General features: G+C 39.6%; 1 protein-coding gene across 1 annotated transcript; it reads left to right on the top strand.

The window, feature by feature from the left end:
• The first annotated feature begins 2250 nt into the window (after window positions 1-2250).
• LOC108365429 (proteasome-associated protein ECM29 homolog) lies at window positions 2251-19728 on the top strand. The gene is made up of 22 exons (XM_017619444.1): window positions 2251-2672; window positions 2776-2906; window positions 2978-3210; window positions 3316-3559; window positions 3616-4019; window positions 4098-4571; window positions 4628-4901; window positions 4956-5133; window positions 5264-5457; window positions 5522-5690; window positions 5755-5913; window positions 5980-6350; window positions 15917-16031; window positions 16099-16282; window positions 16353-16858; window positions 16930-17045; window positions 17115-17459; window positions 17522-17638; window positions 17737-17877; window positions 17940-18566; window positions 18643-19081; window positions 19346-19728. The coding sequence occupies exons 1-22, from the start codon at window positions 2645-2647 to the stop codon at window positions 19561-19563; spliced, it is 5667 nt and encodes a 1888-aa protein (XP_017474933.1). The 5' UTR covers window positions 2251-2644; the 3' UTR covers window positions 19564-19728.
• Window positions 19729-20224: the final 496 nt, after the last annotated feature.

Here is a 20224-nt window from a genome sequence, read left to right as displayed (position 1 = left end):
AAAACGTCAAAAAAGTAAACAAAATTTAGCACTGCAGAGTAAACAAAACTGACAATTCGTATGCCACTTCCAATGAAAAATTCAAAATTACAAGCCTTCCGCAGCTACTTGTTTAATGTGCCTTAATTTTTTTACTTTTTCAAGTGCGGCTTAACAAAAAATCATTTAACGGGTTTATTCGGCCTTTGGCGATAGAACGCCATCAAAAGCCACAGTTGAACTCCACGAAGGACGTCGATCAACCGCCGTTATTGCAGAAAACATCGATGCTGTGCGAGGAATTATTGGGTCTGCACACACTTGTCTGACGGCCTGAGCAGACCAACACGCGAAAACACACTAGTCTTTTAATACCGCCTGAAACCGTATATGTACGCGTGTACATTAAATTTGTATTCTTTCTGTTTTTCCGGAAACTTTCATGATGGTTACCCTCGTATCTGCAGAGCTGTTTTCAATGTGCGCACCAAAAACCCAGTGTACAACAATTTCAATAACACTGTAGGAACGCTAAAATGAAACAAAAAACGCCGATAAACGTAAACTTAATTATGGGTTGTAGATTAAGGATCTGTACGCATATTTTCATTTGAAATATTCAAACTTTAAAAAGGAAATTTTACTGATACGCTTACATTCTTTTTTGCACATACATATGTATGTACTAGGGATGTTTCGAATGTCATATTTTTCACATTGGCGAATGCGAATGTGAATGCAAATTTTCGGAATGCGATTGTTAGGAATAAGATTAAAAAAGCTATAATCAACTTAAGTCATTGTTTTTAATATTTAAAAATTTTGTAAATTATTAAAACATTGAAGGAGTGCTTAACCTATACAGTGTTTTAATCTAGTAGTCAAAGTTCAAAATGCGCTTATTTAAGTAAAAAAAAAAGTAATTTTGCTACCTTTTCTCCCATGAGGCGAGTTTTTAGAGGCTCGTATATAAGGCCGGCTGCACTGAACAATTGTTCACTTAGATAGCTGGCGGGTGGAGCGCTCAAATATTTGCGGGCCAGATCTGTCTGTATTTTAGTTTAGTTTTCCACAATCGAGAGGATTTTCACCGAAATGAGCTTGTTTTTCTTTAAGACAGGCTTTCAATTGAGCTTTAATTTCACATTTTTTGCTGACGGTGCAAACATTTTCATCCAATTTCGAACACACTTTATATGGGAAAAATGCATAAAATCGAAATGCAAAATGGCTCTTCGACCATGAGGATCGAGCAATCGCAATTCGCATATGAAAAACTTAGAAAACTTAGATTGAAATAATTATAAAAAATGTAGTCGTTTCGTTAAATCAACATTTTAATTTTGAATAAACTAAAGATAATAGCTATAGAATAAAATTACACTCGTATTACTTTGATAAAAATAATAAAATAGTTGCAATTTGATAAAATGTTAATTGCGTACCGTAGAAACGGTACTATCATATGAACAAATGAACTGTGAAGTGAAAAATTCTTTAGCATAACTGTTCATAGAAATGAAATGATGAAATATATTAAAGAAATACATTTTTCTATATAATTACTTTTTAAAAATTATAATCTGACGAATAATTAAAAACATATTAGCTTGGAGGAATAACTTGGCGATACTTAGTTCTCTGCCATTTAAAAACAAATAAAACAAATTTAATACAATTTGATACATAATTATAACTATTAAAATTGAGCAATAACCAGGTTACTTGTAGACCGTAAGGTCTCCAACCAACAAATTGCAAATCTTTTACATTTTAACAACGATATCACATACATAAGATATAAATAATTTGAAGACGTAAGCACAGCAGAAACATTTGCACGTTGGAGCAACGTTTAACATACCTGAAGATACTAATACCAGCTGGAATATAACATACTAAGAGAAATAACCTGATTAATGGAACTATTGGGTCCCTGGTAATTTTTTAGAGTAAAAAAAAATATGCATCTTAAAATACTTTGAATCTATAATTCTGAAAGATTTTTCAATTCTCTATGTTTTGATAAACATATTAACAAATGTGAAGTAATAAAGAAAATATTGGTCAAAATAAAAAGTTCACGTTCAGCTTGCCTTGTACTGTATTGCGCCAAATGATGATGACTTGTAACAATTGTTACGAACTATCATGAACTCGTACGTACCCTAACAGTGCTAATAATTTATTATCTTTTTTTTTAACGTGTTCATTATTGTGAACGGCAGCTCAGCGCAAAGAAGTTTTAATTCCAATTAACCGGGATGCCAACTCAAAGATAGTTTCCCTATTTTGATGGAATTTGAACTTTGCTGGGAACGGCTTCAAATTTTGAAAGAATATGATATGGGGGCGATTTCGTACTTATTATTATGGTCTATCTCTTACAAAAAAAAACGCGGCTGTCATAAATCCGTTTCCTGATATTACTTATATTAATTGAATATTTTTTTATTAAAAAATGGTATCAAGCGTCTTCAATAATTAAAAAAATTGTTTGCGGGGATTACCATTGAAAATAGGCGGATCTTTTTAAATATGTGAATCCGCCTTGAGAGAGCTGGCATCCCTAGTAGAAACAGCAGGAAAGGTCTAAACAAAAAAACAAAACAAAAAATATTATAGCCTGACAAAGAAAATTAACAGAAAGCATAGAATAAAAAAAATGTCATCAACACCAGCTGAAGAAATTGGTAAGTAATTTTCATTTAATTTGTAATATTTTATAAATTTACCAACCACCAGTGGAAAGTCTTTTCAATGAATAATCATTTTATCTACCTGGCTATTTTGCAGAATTACTGGAACGAGTGCTCCTGCGTTTGGGCTGTGCCGACAGCGATGATAAGTTGGAGGCTATTGTTGGACGTTTTCTAACGCCGGTAATACTGAAGATTACTTCGCCTCACGATGCAGTCCGAACAAAGGTTATATGCAATAATCTCCTATCATACATATAATTTTAAGGTGTTCTAACTTTTTATATTAACATATGTAGGTTGTTGAAGTGTTGACGCATATTAAAAGACGCGTTACTTCGCGTCCACTTGTGCAAATACCCGTAGAAGCTTTGCTGGATCAATACTCAAATTCTGGAAATTCCCCATTTTTGCTCAATTTCGCTATAATCTTCATTACTATGGGCTTTCCACGGTTGAATATCGAACAACAAAGTGCGCTGGTGCCCAAGGTGCTGGCTAGCGAGGAGAAGCTGGAAAATTATCGAGATAAGTAAGTGTGGGATGGAGTACATTATAATTGCTCTAAAGTGTGTATATCTATCGTATATAATACTTTGTCAAATTGCATCATAAAATCGTATTTACTTTTTCTTAGGCTTTTCATGCTCGTGCTGCCGATACTAGGTGACATAAAGTTACCAGACGACCCAGCGCGTGTAAACGAGGTTCTAAAGTTGAACGATAAGCCAGCTATACGTAAAAACTTTTTACAACTGGTACAAGATGTCTTGCTTCTGCCTTATGGTGTTACCCAAGATCAAGACGTGCCGCCTGGCATGAGCCCGTATTCCTTTAAACGCGCCGTAACATGCAATTGGAAAGCCGAAGAGTTGGAAAAGGTTGGTGAAGAAAAATTAAAAAAAAAAAAACTGAATTTTAACGAGTAATTTTCCAGATTAAAAAAGGCATAGTGCGCCTAATATGCGCCGGACTCTTCAAAGATGTCGAATCATTTATTTTACTAGTTTTGGCGTCGTCGGATACACGCTTCAGCGTAGCTACGCCAGCCATAGCCGAGCTTAGTAAAGTTTGCACCGCGATTGATTTTGCCGATCCACAAGTGACTGCCCCACTCTATACTCTGTTTTGTGGCAATAATATTCAGGATGCTGAGCGTAAGACGACACCATGTTGTGCGCGTGTGCGGCAAAAACTACTTCAGTATTTGATTAAATGTCGTGGTAAGGGCATAAATACGCCCAAGGGTATACAGGTGATATTCGAAGGACTCTTCGGCGAAAATACGAATCAAAAATGCAAGGTTTTGGCTTTACAGTTTGCAGAGAACCTTATCAAAGAGTTAGTAATGATTTATTAATATACATAAAAATAAAATGATTGACATATCTTTTCTTATTTTCTTGTTACATTGTCTAGCGGCCCTATTGTCATTGTTTCCAAAGTAGCTAAAGTGCTGCTCACTGGCCTCATAAAAGTGGGTGGCCGTGAGACGACGGAACCATTTGATGTACAAAATGCAGCACTATCGGCATTAGCACAGCTATCACGCACCTGTCCGGATGTAGTAAACCAGGATTTAAAAGTAGTATTGGCTTTCTTCAATCACTTGGCTAATTCACCAGCGGAAATACAGTCATCCATACGTGATGCATTAGTCGCCATGGCACCCGCATTTACTTGGAAGTCACAATCGGCAACAGATGAGGAAGGAAATCTTGAAGAAAATGTGCAATTGAGTGGACAACAACACCTGTTATTGGCTATGCTTTCGGACAATGTTGAATCGAAACAACAAATCGTACAAAATGCTACTAGTGTTTTTTTAACCACTTGTTATCCGGAATACTATGCACCAGCAAGACTGTTATTGCTTTTAATTGCCGGCGAGCGGTATGTGGAGTATGAAATTGCATCACATTTCAAACAATTATAGCTTTCCTTTACAGCAATCACTTACATGACACTGTCACCACATATTTGTATGGTGTTTCAAAGAAGGATCATGTAGACTATAATTTGATTTATTCTGTTGAATACGTGGAGAAACCAAAAGACAACTTTAACCAACTTTCAGCTGAACGCCGTCCAATCGTATTACCCAGTTTCAAATCCATCATGCAACATGTCAGCCAAATGGCTGAAAGGCGTTTGAACAAGAATTACGGTTGCGTTACAATTGGTAATATAAAATTGGCATTTAGTCTGACCGTCTATGAAGAGGTAAATTTTGAATCGCAAGTATCAGGAATGCTTACCAGCAATTTTTTTACACAGATACTGGATTATTTGCGCCTCTGCCTTTGGTACTCAGCTGGTGCGCGTTCAGCACCGGGTGATGAAAGGGCAGCAACGAAATTGAAGGCATACATTTCAGAAAACTATGAGCAAAGCGATCAAAATGAGTTGCATCAGTATGTACAGTTTGTAAAGCGCTGCGTGGAAGCTAAAAGAAGTGAGTTACTTACGGAAGAGGCAGAAAATGGGGTTAAGAAATATATAAACATATTGGAAAATATTATTAAACAATTAACATAAATTGCCACATGTTTTTTATGAATGTTTTCGTACGCTCTCTTTTATAGCCGAGGTGAATCTGCTCTGCCTGTATGATTTATTAAATGTTGCGCCCGATTTACTTACCGAATCTCACATGCATCTGCTCACTCCTTTGGCAAATTCCTTAAAAGATGTCTCTGAGACAATGCGTATCCATGTGGCACAGGTGTATGGAATACTCTTGGCCTATGGCTGTAAAAACGATGATTTCGATGCGCAGGTACATAAAGAAATACAATAAATTAAAGTTCAATGTTATTTGACGCAAGTTATTTCCTTTTTAGATTAGTGAATGTCTCAAAGATTTGCCGCAAAAATCATTGGAAAATAAACATGGATGGATGCTGGTTTTGGGCCACGCTTTCAGCCGTAAGCTTGCACTCAAATCTAAAACTGCAGCCGGCAAACAACTAAATGAATGGGAAGTTTTTGTTAACACTGTGAAAATTATAGGTAAATGCGTGCAATTTCTTCAAATGGATTTATTTACGTTTTACACTCATTACTCTTTCCGCAGTGAAAATGATGCACGAATCACAGTGGTTGCTAGTAGCTGCCGCAGTTAAGTGTATATCGATGATTGGCAAAATGGCTATAATACCAAATGTTGAGGTCGAAATTCTTATACCTGTGTCTAGCGATAAAAACGACGATGATGATGACATTGAATATGAGAGTAAGTAAAGCATTTTTGTAATAAGTTAGTGCATACTTCATCCCATTTACACTTATTTTTCGACAGCTGCTAAAGCCTCCACTAAGCTTTTAATATATCATGACATCTACACTCTGCTGCGCAATGTGTCAGTGCGCGCACGTGTACGTGAAGATGCGGCACGTTGTCTTGGCTACTTGGCTATTGGTGATGGCGAATTCTTTACACAACGAAATTTGGACAAGTTTTTGTCCATTGTTAAAACACAAAAGGACGTTGCTTTGAATATAGCTATCTCAGAAGCTATGGTTGCTACGCTTAATGGTTATGACGTTAATACCAGTGATGATATTGCCACCGAGCATACAAATAATCCCTATTGTAATGATGAAATGTTTGAGAAGTTTATGATGTCGCTGGTGCGTTTGGTGCCAGAGCCAAATGTGCACTCGAGACAGGTGAGTTTTTGGAGTGAATAATAAAATCCAGTGGTTTTATGATAAAAATGTGAGGGAGTCGCAAAAAAACAAGCGTTGAAGTGCATTTCATAACCATCCATCAGTAAGTCAGCATTCCCACGACAGCCGGCCGAGCAGATAGACGACATGAACTTATTATAAAAGTACAATAACTACACACTTTTGAATAACGCCGCCTATAAAGGCCTCTGTAAATGTCGCGAGTGAGATAAAGGTGGATGTCTGTTGTTCAACCTAGCCCACATTGTGCAGTATTATATCATTTAGGAAGACACCACAGGCATACCATCCTGGACTGCCAGAACATAGCTATCCAGTCAGGCAATGTCGAGGTCGAAATATTTAATATTAGTGGAATCCTTTTGCTAGAACAGATGGACGATTCGATATTCTGCACCATAAATGATGACGATCCCGACGAAATAAATTTTCGCGACAACGCTTCGTTGGACCCGGAGCGATGCGCGAGCTATTTTAGCCGACAGTTCAAGCTGTATCCTCCGGTGGATAAAACCAAATGTCGAGTGACCAGAAGGCTGCACAAACTGCCAACACCTAGTGCGCCTCTTGTTTTCTCCAGCGGTGAGGTAAGGGTAACCACCGGCAAGGCGAAAGCCCCCAAAGCCGTTGGATCCGACAAAATTTGCATGTTGATGCTGAAAAATTTTAATACTGTGGGAGTGGACTATTTAACCAAGGTCCTCAACCTGTCAATGGCCACTCCCATCATACCAGACATCTGGAAAATGGGGAGGGTAGTGCCACTGCTTAAACCGGGGAAAACGACCAACAAAAGAGCGACCGCGTTCCCACGACAGTCGGGTCTACGTAACCGGAACGACCCAGATTTATATCTGGCCAAGTACTGTCACTCCAGCAACATTCCCCAAAAACCCTTTGGGGAACTTGTATGCTGCTACAACAACAACAACAACAAACAAAGGAGAGTCGTATCGCGCGATAACTCCTTTCCCGGGTAGCCAAGACACTAGAGGCCCTTCTACTCCCGCACTATGAAAACCACCTGACCCCAGCGAGGTATCAGCATGGGTTCCATAAAGTGGACAGCACAACAACAATACTTAACGCCATAAATACCCAGATAACTGAAACCGCCCCTGTGAGATAGCGATTCTAGTAGCGCTTCACCTGTCTAAGGCGTTCGACACTGTCAGACATTCAATGCTGTTAGAAGACATAGCGGCCTCCTCTCTCCCACAGAGACTCAAACGAATTATCTGATTATTTAGGAAAATAAAATAGGGGGTTCCACAGGGTGGTGTTTTTTCCCCACTACTGAATAACTTTTACATTTCAAAGATCTCTCAACCACCAGAGCGAGTCTCGATTGACTCTTATGCTGACGATTACTCGATCATGACGTGTGGGAATGGAATTGATGACTTGTGCTCGAAAGTAAACGGTTATCTCGCTGAGCTTTCTCGCTTCTTCCGTGCAACATCACCTGCACGACAAGGCCCATATGCTCCCCATTAAGGAGCATAACACAATGCTCTGCAAGCGGTTCCTAGTTGGGAGCCACAGACGTGGTCACCCAAATAGACAACTGCTTGCAGAAGAGCCCTCGCACAGGCACGTCAGGAGGCATCTCTACGAACTGACGAACGACGTCCAGAGGCTCATCAGACAACCTCTGGACTCGGCAGCATATCAACAGGCCTTGAACGGCATTCGCAGAGAGGCAGTCTTAAGTTATATAGACTCTCGACTGTGAATGCCATTCTGGGCACACAACCACCAGACGTCGACGAGACAGAGCTTCATCTGCCTCGGGAGACTCGAACCACAATAGCCCAACTGCGCTCTGATTAGTGCAGCAGATTAAATTCATACCTGAGCAGAATAAATGAAGGTATGCTAAACGAATGCCCGGCATGCGGAGAGACGCCCCATGACTCAAACCATCTCTTCGCATGCCCACTGAACCCCACCCTACTGACGCCCCAGTCCCTATGAACAGACCCCATCGAGGCTGCACGCTTCCTGGGGCTACCGCTAGTAGAGCTTGACGGCAAAGAGTAAGGGACTAACCGGTCTGGGCGGGGTTGTTGTAGCCGCTACAAAAACAACAACAACAACGATCCCACCAAGAATATGGGTAGCGGCGGCAGCTCGCCTGACCTAACAATAGCTGGCGCGTGCCTACCTGCGCCAGGTCGATCCCGGGGATCCCAAAATCAGTGAGCGGAAGAAGTGTGATGAACATCTGAAGACTTGCAACTTGGCTTCTGTTATGAGCAAGCTTTGGTCGATCCTGAGGACAGGAAATATCATCCGGCGATGGCGGCACATCGGTGCCTAATAGATACACGAGTTATTTTAGCCGAAAGCATTTTTCGGTGGACAGATCAGAATGCTGCACAAATTGTCAAAACTCAGTGCGTATTGCTTCAGTTAGGAAAGCTTGCTACAAAACCGAAGTCTTATGAGCATGATCTCCACAAACTGCAAATCGCTATCACCTTCGTATCGCCATAAGTACTCAAATAACTTCTGGCCTTAACCGCAACCGCCCATGTGAGACTACAGACCACGCTACTAGAAGGCATTGCGGTCTCTCACCCACAGGGTCACAAACGGTGGTCCGTGAATTATTTTAGTAGTCGATATTTGTCAAGTCATCTTCAGAGATCAACACCCAAACCCTAGAAAAATTTGTTAGGGTAGTTGTTATTTGCGTTTCTGTTTAATCTTTACCTCTCGAAGCTCCCACAACCACTAAACGAACCCGAGCCCCATTCGATGACGATGGAGTCGATTTCGATTACGAGGTACAAGTTACGAAGCCAACTGAGCTTTTCAAGAATGGCGGCGAGCAGCTGATAAGGTACATGTATCAACTCCTATGCAGAATATGGTCAAATGAGCGCATGCAGCTTTCTAAGCATAGTTTACAAGATCTCGTCGAGCGTATTGTGTGAAAGACTTAAGCTCACCATCAACAAACTGACTGGGCCTTATCAGTGCGTCTTTAGACCTGGCAAACCCGTCATAGATCAGGTATAAACAATACGACAAATCTTGAAGAAGACTCGCGGCACATACTATCTATTTATCGATTTCAAAGCCGCTTTCGGCAGTACCAAAATAAGTTGTCTTTGTTCCGCAATTTTTGAATTTGGTATACCCGCGAAACTAATACGGCTGTGTAAAATGACGTTGAGCAATACCTCCGCCAGAATTGGGAAGCATCTCTCCGCTAGGGTTGCCAGACCTTAAATGCCGACAAATTGGGGGATTTAGGGTACAACTGAGAAAGAAAAAAGGGTATCTTTTGGGGGACAAGCAAAGCTAAATGCATTCAACAAAAAATGTATTTATTCGCGTATGGAACAACAAAACCGTTCGAAAATAAAAATTCTATATCATTCAATTACAAATATTTTTCATGCTTTAGCCAAAAACATAAAATTAATTCAAAGTTTCAAACTTAATACGAACTCTATCAAAATGCAACAAATTTTCAAACAAAGCTTGGCATTTTTATTCTGAATTCGTGGATATGCAGTCACATGGCTAAAGTTTTATGTGGATAGAAACCGCATAGATCTTTGATACTTCTTTGCCGATGGTTTTTTCCATGCAAAGATGAATTTGAAGAAAATGCTCAAGAACGTTTGCAAAAAAAAATTTTAAATCCACACCAATTTTTATAAATTCCACTTCTTATATGAAAAAAGCGCTGTTTAAAACTTGCACTAATTTTGCTAAAATTTCATGGGGCATGTAAACTTTTTAAAATTTTGATGGAAATTTGTTGCATTTTTCTAAAATTTGTATTAAGTTTGCAAGTTTGATTGATGCATGTATTTGGTTTTGTTTAAAGCATAAATATTATTTGCATAAAAATTAACAAAACAATTAGCTTGAAATACATTGTAGATATTTGAAAAAATCACTATTCACTCAGTGTTCATCGCCAGTGTATTTACACAGAAAATATATGTACATATACATATTTATGTATGTATACATATTTAGCCTTAAATATGGCATACGAATATTTTCAAATAAAAATCATACTTTTCATTCAACTTTTATTCCACTAATCGTCTGTACAAGACAAACACGCTTTAAGAGAAATGTGAGGCGATTTCGGGTAAAAATGGGGGACCTACGCAACCTTCCGTAGCAAGGGGGGACAAAAAGCCAAAATGGGATATGCCCCCCTAATGGGGTACGGCTGGCAACCCTACTCTCCGCGCCGAGTGAAACGAAGGGAGGTTTCAGAAAGGGATACTCCCTTTTGTGTGATTTCTTTAATCTAAACCGCTCAGGCGCAATACTTTACATGAACGCACAATTGCTGGCATACATATGTCGACGGCATCGACTTTATAGATAATACTGTAGTCAAAATAAACTTTTTTCTGGGTATTGGACCAAACCATTTTTTTTAAGAGATTGAGTCATAGCTAAAAAAGGGATTTCTCCGTTTTTTCGAAGTTAGCCTCCGAAATAGAGATATGGGCCTTCGAGGTTCGAAATAGGGCCTTTGGTAAAAAATTATATTTAATTATTGCATGTAAATAACTAAAAACCTAAAAATATAGACTGAGGACTAAGCTCTTATTTAAATGGTATATAACTTTTTTTGTGCAAACTTATATTACAGGTGCTATAACGGGTCAAAGTGCAGGTGTTCGAAAAATTAAATTCTTTATATTGCAAACAATTTTGAACTGATTTAAAAAAAATTTATATCGTAAAGGTGTTTAAACCTCCTTAGAAAAAACACATTTAAATTAAAAAATACCTTTTTTATAAAGAAAAATATTTTAAACAAAAAAATTACCAACCGATTTTTAAACAATTGCTACCGTTGTGAAGATGATTAAACCTCCTTTCTACTGATATGCATATTTGTATACTTCGTATATAAAAATTTTATAAAAACTCTTACAAGGAAGAAATACTAATTTTATAATTTTTCTTATAAAAAGTATTTTAAACAAAAAAAAACTAATTAGTAATTGAATACTTTATTTAAATAAAAACAGAAAATTTCCTTTAATTTTTATATAGAACCTGTTTTGTAAAAAATCAAAAACCATGGTGTTTATATATTTTTTTATGCCTTAGGTTTCTGTTGCATATAAGTTCGTGGTTTAAAAATCAAACCAAAATGTTTTAATTCTAGTTTCTAGGTTTCATATATAGAAAATTTGGTTTAAAATCTAAACCGAAATAGATTATGTTCGCACAGCGAATTGTGGTGTTGATTCAAACTCAACATATGAAAGCACATTTACATGCGTGGCTGTAGCTGAGTGTGCAAAGATGCTTGATACAATTGGTTGCTACCAAGGCTGTCCGGGTTCAATCCCAACCAGACGGAGCATGAAATTTAAGATTGTTTTTTTTTTNTCCAAAAAGTTTAAAATTAAAACCGAAATTTTTAACCGTGTGCTTAATACACTAATAATTATTTGTTTTATTAAAATACGGGCGATTTTGGACTGAGTAGGCAATTGAGAAGTAAAGTCCTCTCGTATAGAAACCACACTCTATAAGTCGCTCGTCATGGCCGTGCTAATGTATGGCGCGGAGGCATGGACAATGAAAACATCTGATGAGGCATCTCTGGAGTTTTCGAGAGAAAGATTTTCGGGCCTTGCGCGTTGGCGAAGTCGAGTACCGCAGACGATGGAACGATAAGCTGTATGAGCTTTGCATGACATGGACATAGTGCAGCGAACTAAAGTACAGCGGCTACTCTGACTTGGTCCTGTCGTGCGAATGGACAAAAATGCTTCAGCTCTGAAAGTATTCAACGGGGATCGCGATGCTGGTAACAGGGAAGAAGGACTCGGTATCACTTGACAGAGAAACGAGTGGCGTGCTGTTTTGAAACCGCCCAACTAGCCGGAAAGATGGTGGTTACTGCACCAATAAATAAAAAAAGAGTGGAATTGATGCGCTGTGCTCAAAAGTGACCTGTGCACGTCAAAAGGCATCTCTACCAGCTAAAGGACGAGGTCCATAACTCTGTATGTACCTCAATCAATGGACCCGGCGCTGTATAAAGCAATACACCAACTCACGTCCCGTAAATGCCGTCATCGGAATTCAATCCTCACCGATTGCAGAGGAAGAAATTCGGCTGCCAAGATAGGCACGTGTTACTCTGGCTAAATTGCGGTCTGGATATCATAGACTAGACCACGACTACCTTATGAATATCCGGCATGTGAAGGTTCCCTTCTTAACGCCAACCATGGCTGACTTCCAAAACGTACCAATACAATGTTTGGATACTGTTCTACTGCGGTATTTAAACTCTTTGCATATGCAGAGTAGCGAAACATTGCAACCATATACATTGCATATTTGGAATATTTAATATAACAATAATCACCATTTCGGAATTTTGCATTTTTAAAACACCAATGGTAACCAATAACAAACGAAGCATCAACTTTGTTTCTGATGCGCTGATTGCGCTAGCGATGCGGTTCGATAACTTTTCGGATGGGTTTTGGAAAAGTATACATTGTCAACCAATTGTAGTTCGGCGTTATGGAACATTAAACTTTGTACGTATGCAATGCAATTGACGTTTTGGAAGTCAGCCCATCTCTTCACATGCCTGATCAACCCAATTCAACTAATACCCCTCTCCCTCTGGTCCGTTCCCCGCCAAAACAGACCAATTTTGATTTTGCGGCTAGTTAATCTTGGCGATAATGATTGAGGGACTATCCGACTCTGTGGTCTTTGCGGACCACAGCTGTCAAATTTTTTTAACACGTACTCTTATGTACACATGTAGATAATTATGTATTTTGCCGCGACTAGCCAGATTATATCTATTTCTATTTTTCTAGCGACAGAAAAGATTTTTCCTCTTCTTTTATGTGAAACTCAAACAAATTAATGATGTCGCTGCCGCGTTTGAAAAATTCATGTCGCCGTCGAAAAGCGTTTAGATTATGTAGATAAAACCTTAATATCATATCGCACGGCGATGTCGTTTTCGCTGTGTTCAGAGCTTTAAGTATCCTCTTCAACAACTACGGGCTATGGGTATTGGTTCCAAAACAATGGGGTTAGCAGGGTTAGAATAACTTACAAAAGGCTGTCCGACTGTCTCATTCATGACAGGGTAATGTTTTGAGAGTGGTTACACTACTGAAACTCGGTAAAGTGGGCAAAAAAGGAGAGTCTTATCGTCTGGTAGTAGTGAAAATACTTGAAGCTTTTAATGTCATAAGCTCTCAAGTAAGTCCCGTTCTTAAAAAATTGGCCCTGTGAGAGAACTGTCCTAGTAGTGTTGAACTTGCGGAAAGCATTCAAAACCATTTGCCATCCCCACGCTACTGGTGAACGCTGAGACATCCTCTCTCCCAAATGGGCTAAAACGGTGCCAAGAATAATTAAAAAGGTGGTACAACAAGGTTTGATCTCAATGCTCTCGACACCAACCACCAGAGGGAGTTTCACTGATTTCCTATGCTAACGATTGCTGATATTGGCTGCCGTTAGAATGTAAACGGCTATCTCGCCGATCTCTTTCCCTTCTTCACTGCACGAAGCGTAACCCTCTACCCCATAAAATCAAAGGCATCCCGTTTTGGACGAAAACGGTTAATTTTCAATTAGGCATCCGCATCGAAAATACAAAAATACCGCCGGTTAATAACTTGAAAATTTTGGAGTTACATTTGACTGCTTGCTCTCCTTCTCAATAAATGGCATTTCCATGACCTTATGGCTGACAAGCTGATCTACATCGCACAACCACTGGGTCCGGAGTTGTACAAGCACATTCCCCGTGAATTCGGTCATCGCACTTAAACCGCTACCCATGGCATACGAAAGCTCCAGCAGCCGCAGGATATCGTCTGTAACTCTGGCTCAATGGTCTGGATACTGCAGTCGAAATAACTCGCATTTATCCAGACTCGACCGCAACATAAAAAACATACATATGTCCTGCTTGTTAAAACTCCTGTCACGATACCAACCACATCTTCACCTGCGCACTTAAACCCCGCTGGTTTAGCTTGACGACAACGATTTATAACTAGCCGATTTAGGAAAGGATGGAAGAATTAAACAAGACGTTCCACAGGATGGTGTCCTCTCCCCCTTACTGTTTAACTTCTACATTTCGAAGCTCGCTCAGCCACCGGAGGGAGTTTCCCTGATCTCATACGCTGACGACTGCACGATATTGGCGTCTGGGAATGGAATTAATGGCCTCTGTTCAAAAGTAAACGGCTATCTCTGCAAACATTCTCGCTTCTTCACTGCAAAGACCCTTACACTCACCGCTACGAAATCAACGGAAACCCTCTTCAACAACTGAACGAAGTAGGTCAGCCTTCAATTAGACATTCACGCCGATGGCACACCAAGGCCGACGGTGAACAACCCGAAAATATTAGGGGTTACCTTTGATAGCCTCTTCTCCTTCTCCGCGCATATAAAACTAGTTGTCTACTCTTTTGGGGTCTTCAAGTCTCTCGCCAGCAGCACTTGGGACAAAGACTAAGAACATTGCTGCTGGCAACATACAAGGGAGTTGGCCGGCCGTTTCGGAACTATGCTGCACCTGTTTAATCGCCAGGGACAAATTTGACGCAGTGGACGATGCTACAGACTTATCAGAACGCACACTCCGAACAGCGACAGGATGTCTCTTGGTGTCGCCTGAGCACCACCTGCACAGCGATGCCCAAATGCTTCCCTTAAGGGAGCATAACAAAATGGCCAGCAAGCAGTTTCTGGTGGGATGTCATAGACGTCAGTACCCCAACAGACCTTTGCTATTCGAATACATGGACGCGATCCAGACATACATTGACCAACCACTGGACCCGACGAGTTATCAACGGAATTCATCGGGAGTCGATAACCACCTACCATGCCTCCCGACCTATAAATACCGTGATCGTAACCCAATCACCACCTGTAGCAGACATGGAGCTTCAACTTCCAAGAGGGATCCGCGTTACTCTGGCACAGTTACGATCTGGATATTTGAACAGCTACCTGTCCAAACTCGCCCCAAAGTCCGTAATGAGAGTCCGGAATGTAGAGGCTCCCCGCACGACACCAACCACCTCTTCGCATTCCAGCTCAATCCCCCAGAACTAACACCCCTCTCCCTTTGGTCCGACCCGCTCGAAACAAACCGTTTCTTTAGCCTACCGTTTGTAGAGCTTTACGACAATGATTGAAGGATGAACCTAAATATGCGGGGATTTGTAGTGCCGCTACAACAATAACAGCAAACTAGATGGGGCCACAAAACGATATTAAGGACAAACACATTAGTTCTGCTGACCAAGTAAAAATCATCTCTATATTTCGGCTGTTAAGCTACCAGTTGAGACGCTACAATGGCAACAAAAAAGAAAGCCTTCTTAGACTTTTTCTCCCATACGATTTGGATTTAGAAATATTTCGATTAGGAACATTGCATAAACTCCTTTAATATGCTGACTAAAAATATACTTAAATTCTTAAATTAAAGTTACTCCAAAACTTTAATTGATTTTTTTTTCTCTTTCTGATAGGCCACTTCAGTTTGGTTGCTAGCTTTGATCAAAAACTGTAGTCACCGTCCTGCTGTGCTCAAAAATAAAGAAATACTGCAATTCGCGTTCACTGAACTGCTCTCCGATGACAGCGGTATGTTCAAAAATTCGTCTTTGAGCTGCAATACGTATCTTTCAATATTAATTTTTGTCGTGTATAGAATTTGTGCAAGATGTTGCATCGCGCGGCTTGGGACTGGTCTACTCACTATCTGACCCCAATAGCCAAAATGATTTGGCCAATTCACTCTTGGATCAGCTAATCGGTGGTAAAAGACAAGTCAATAAAGTCAGTGAAGATACAGAGCTTTTCGCCGAGGGCATGTTGGGCAAAACGCCTACTGGGTAAGTTCGCGTAAAAGATAAAATCGAAAATTTCTTAATTAAATACAACTTTTGTACTACCTCTCTTCAGTGGCAACATTACCACTTACAAAGAACTCTGCTCACTCGCCTCCGATCTCAATCAACCGGAAATGGTATACCAATTCATGCAGTTGGCTAATCATAATGCCGCTTGGACCAGCAAATTAGGTGCTGCATTCGGTTTGAAATCGATAAGCGCCGATTCCAAAGCTAAAATGCAGCCATACTTGGGCAAGATAATACCGCGCTTATATCGCTACAAATACGATCCAACGCCGAAAATACAAAACTCAATGATTTCGATTTGGGACTCGGTGGTTAGCGATCCAAAAGAGGCGGTAGAAAAGTATTACTGGGAAATTTTAAAAGAAATTCTCGACAATTTAACATTCACCGAGTGGCGTGTGCGCATCGCTTGCTGCTTAGCCGTGCGAGATTTGCTGAAACGGCCGAATGGTTTGCGTTTACGCAGCGATGAAAAGAAGCTGGATGCTATAAGGCAGAACAAAAATACAAATGAGGGGGATAAAAGTGGCGTAACAGCTATGGATGTGGGTGAGTAACTTGTTGGGAGATTGAATATTGCATTAGTAAGATTTAAAAAATATGCTTGTACTTAATTGTAGATGAAATACCCGAACCTGAACTGCGTGAACTTTGGGCGCAACTATTTCGTGTGATGGATGACATACACGAAGGCACACGTTTGGCAGCACAAGGGTCTGTTATGTTTTTGAGCAAGGTATGCTTTTCGAATGTTTGTTTTATTCCATTGGAAGGATTGCTATTTATCTACTTATATCTACTCTAGCTTTGCGTTTCGGCTGCTTCATCAGATCACGGTAAATCTGGTCTGGCTGTAGCCTCTTCCATTTTACCTTTGCTACTACAAACTGGTGTTACACATACCGTTGCGGATATACGTAAAGTCAGTATTCGCACGATTTCCGAAATGATTGACTCATCAGGCTCCTTACTTGAGCCACATCTACCCTTGCTTATACCATGTCTACTGAAAGCTACTGGCGAGGTGGAGAGCTCTAAGCTATCGTATTTGTCAACGCGTTTAGGTGCCGATAATGAGGCGCAAGAGGCTGTCGACACAGTGCGCGCTGAGGCCGCGAAGTCGCATCACACAATGGAATCGATATCAAAGGTAGGAATGCTGGAGAATAATAACGAAAAAAAATGTAACGAAATGTTTTCCATTCTACGCAGTGCATGCGCTATATAGACTACAAAGTGCTTGAAGAGATGACCCCTAGCGTCTTAGAGTTGATTAAAACGAATATTATTCTAGGCACCAAGATAGCGTGCGCCCATTTCGTCTGCTTGGTACGTTAATTGTAGATTTGAATTTGTTTTAATTGCAACTATTAACGAAATTTTCATTTTTATTTTAAATTTATTTTTATTCATTCAAAATCATGCAGATAAGCATACGTGTTGGTAAAGAAATGTCGCCGCTTGTGGGTAAGTACCTCGCCGCTTGTTTTGTGGGCTTAAAAGATCATAATGCCACCGTGCGCAAATATTACGCAAACGCAGTGGGTCATTTGGTGGGCATTGCAAAGGTGATTTACCCTGGATAAAGTGCTGAAGTTTTAAAACTTAATACATTTAAACTCTTACACAGGAAAAGTCAATTAAAAACTTGTTTGTCAAACTCGATGAGCTATATATGGAAAATTCTTCAAATCGCTCCGTCGCAATCACCATACAGGCAATTAATAAGCGCCATAATGACTTGTTAAAAGACTACTTAGATGATGTATTGCCACTGGTATTCTTTGCCAAGCACGAGGAAGCCAACGATGAGAACAAGTCGAATATTGAGCTGTGGAAGGAATTGTGGAACGAGGTGAGTCCAGGCGATGCTGGCATACGCATGAATTTGCACGTGATCATACCGAAATTGGAGAAGTCGCTGGACGAAGCCAGCTGGCTGCGTAAGACACAGGCAGGTAATGCCATACACACGATTGCCATGAGACTTAGCGGCACCATCGAGGAATCGGATCGTCTACGTTTAATCAATTTGCTGCTCAGCGAGTTGCAAGGTCGCACTTTCAAGGGTAAGGAGCGTTTATTACAGGCTTTAGCAGCATTGTGCAAAGGGCTCGATCGTCATCATGAAGTCACTGTACGTATTTTGGATGCCGCCATGCGCGAGAGCCGCAAGGAGGAGCCACAGTATCGTACGTTGGCGCTGCATGCGTTGGGCGATATCCTGGAGGAGCTGGAAGTGGATCGCTTTGAAGAGGTAAATCAGTGCCAACGCGCTTGAAAAGTGTAACAAAGCAAACGCGCAACTAAATTATTTACTTAATACTTATTAGGTTTACGATATGACTTGGTACTTACTCGAAGAGAAGGAATTGCGCAAAGATGATAGTGAAGTGGTTGGTGAGAAGAGCTTAACCGCCGATGAGCGCAACAAGCGCGCGACTATTTTCAATAAATTGAAGGAGACGGTTTGCGAGACACTGGGCAAGTCTTGGCCGAAAAATGGCATCGAAACGCAATACAAGTATCAGTTGCTATTTGTGGAACGCTGCTTGTTGTGCTTGCGCAGCAGCACGCGTCCCGTGCAGGTGAGCCTCCTGGGCGCATTGTGTAAGTTCGTTGAGCGTTTAGGCGTATTTGCAAGCGACAGCGTACCACCCATGCTGGAGGGCAACAAGGAGAAGAAGGTGAAAATGGACAATTGCGAGACGCGCGATGCGATTGTAGAGAAAATCTGCAATCAAGTATTGTCGGCGGTTATTTATGCATCAGGTGTGTAAAGCAAGGATGAAGGTACAACTCGATTTCTTATAAACGAAATTCGTGTTGAGTTTTTTTATATATACATATATATATATGTTATATATTTTAAATTCTATATTATATATGTATTATATTATATTATTTATATTATATTATTTATATTATATTATATATTTTATATTATATTATATATTTTATACTATATATTATATATATATATATATATAATATATTTTCATATATCTTTACATTTGATTTATATTTTTAATGCAGCACTTCCACACACCGGGCTCAAAAAGGAATCTCTCAATATTGTATTAGTGCTCATTAAGCGTTTAACCGATGCCAAAGACATGAAAAATCTAACACTGGTAAAGACTGTCTTTGAAGAAAATCTAGCGAATTTCCAAAAAGATCCAACACCAGAGGTGCGCTGCCGTGTTAACGATATTGAGGAAAAATTCAGCAAATTCTCTTTCAAGGACGACTGAAAAAGGATGCAGATTAAATTTTGAAATAATGTATTTTCTTGAAAGGTTTTACGATCACGTGAAATGTGGCTTTAGACGCCTCACTTACTTCCTTAAGAATACACAGAAATTTAATAAAAAAATAAGCTTTATCGAGTTGTGACTGATATGGTTTGTAAAATGGAATTTAACTGCTTTTTATTGCTATGTAGGGAATTGCTTGATCATGCAAATAAAGATTTTATTTGGTTAATACCAGTGATGGGTATACTTATGTACCTTTCCACCTTAAGTACCAATTTGGGTACTAAATACCCAAATACTTAATATGTGGGATGTCTTAATACTCAAGTAAGTATAACTAAGGTATTTAGGAGTTGCTAGATGCTCAAGTAAAAAGTTAGATGCTAAAGTAAAAACAAAACTTAGGTATTTGGGACTTGCTGAATACTAAAGTAAACAAGAAAAACTTAGATATTTTGGAGTTGCTAAATACTCAAGTAAAACAACTTAGGTTATAGGAGTTGCTAAATATTTTATAAAAAAAAAACTCAAGTAAATAATAAAGTAAAACAAAAACTTTGGTATTTTTTAGTTGGTAGATACCAAAGTAAAAAAATTAAAGTATTTAACAGACGCTAAATACTCTGATCTAAGGCCCTCAGGTTCAAGAGTCGGTAAA

This window comes from Rhagoletis zephyria, unplaced genomic scaffold, assembly GCF_001687245.7.
Source record: "Rhagoletis zephyria isolate East Lansing unplaced genomic scaffold, Rhagoletis_zephyria_1.1 Rzeph_scaffold_01866, whole genome shotgun sequence".
NCBI lineage: Eukaryota > Metazoa > Arthropoda > Insecta > Diptera > Tephritidae > Rhagoletis > Rhagoletis zephyria.
The sequence above is the reverse complement of the archived record's forward strand: the minus strand, read 5'-3'. Positions and strand labels throughout refer to the sequence as shown.

What these genes read in the sequence shown, in the direction of transcription:
- LOC108365429 (XM_017619444.1), top strand. Translation starts at nt 2,645, where the DNA reads ATGTCATCAACACCAGCTGAAGAAATTG. An exon ending in AACACCAGCTGAAGAAATTG is followed by an intron (nt 2,673 to 2,775) that starts GTAAGTAATTTT and finishes GCTATTTTGCAG; the next exon opens with AATTACTGGAACGAGTGCTC. An exon ending in CAATGGAATCGATATCAAAG is followed by an intron (nt 17,460 to 17,521) that starts GTAGGAATGCTG and finishes CATTCTACGCAG; the next exon opens with TGCATGCGCTATATAGACTA.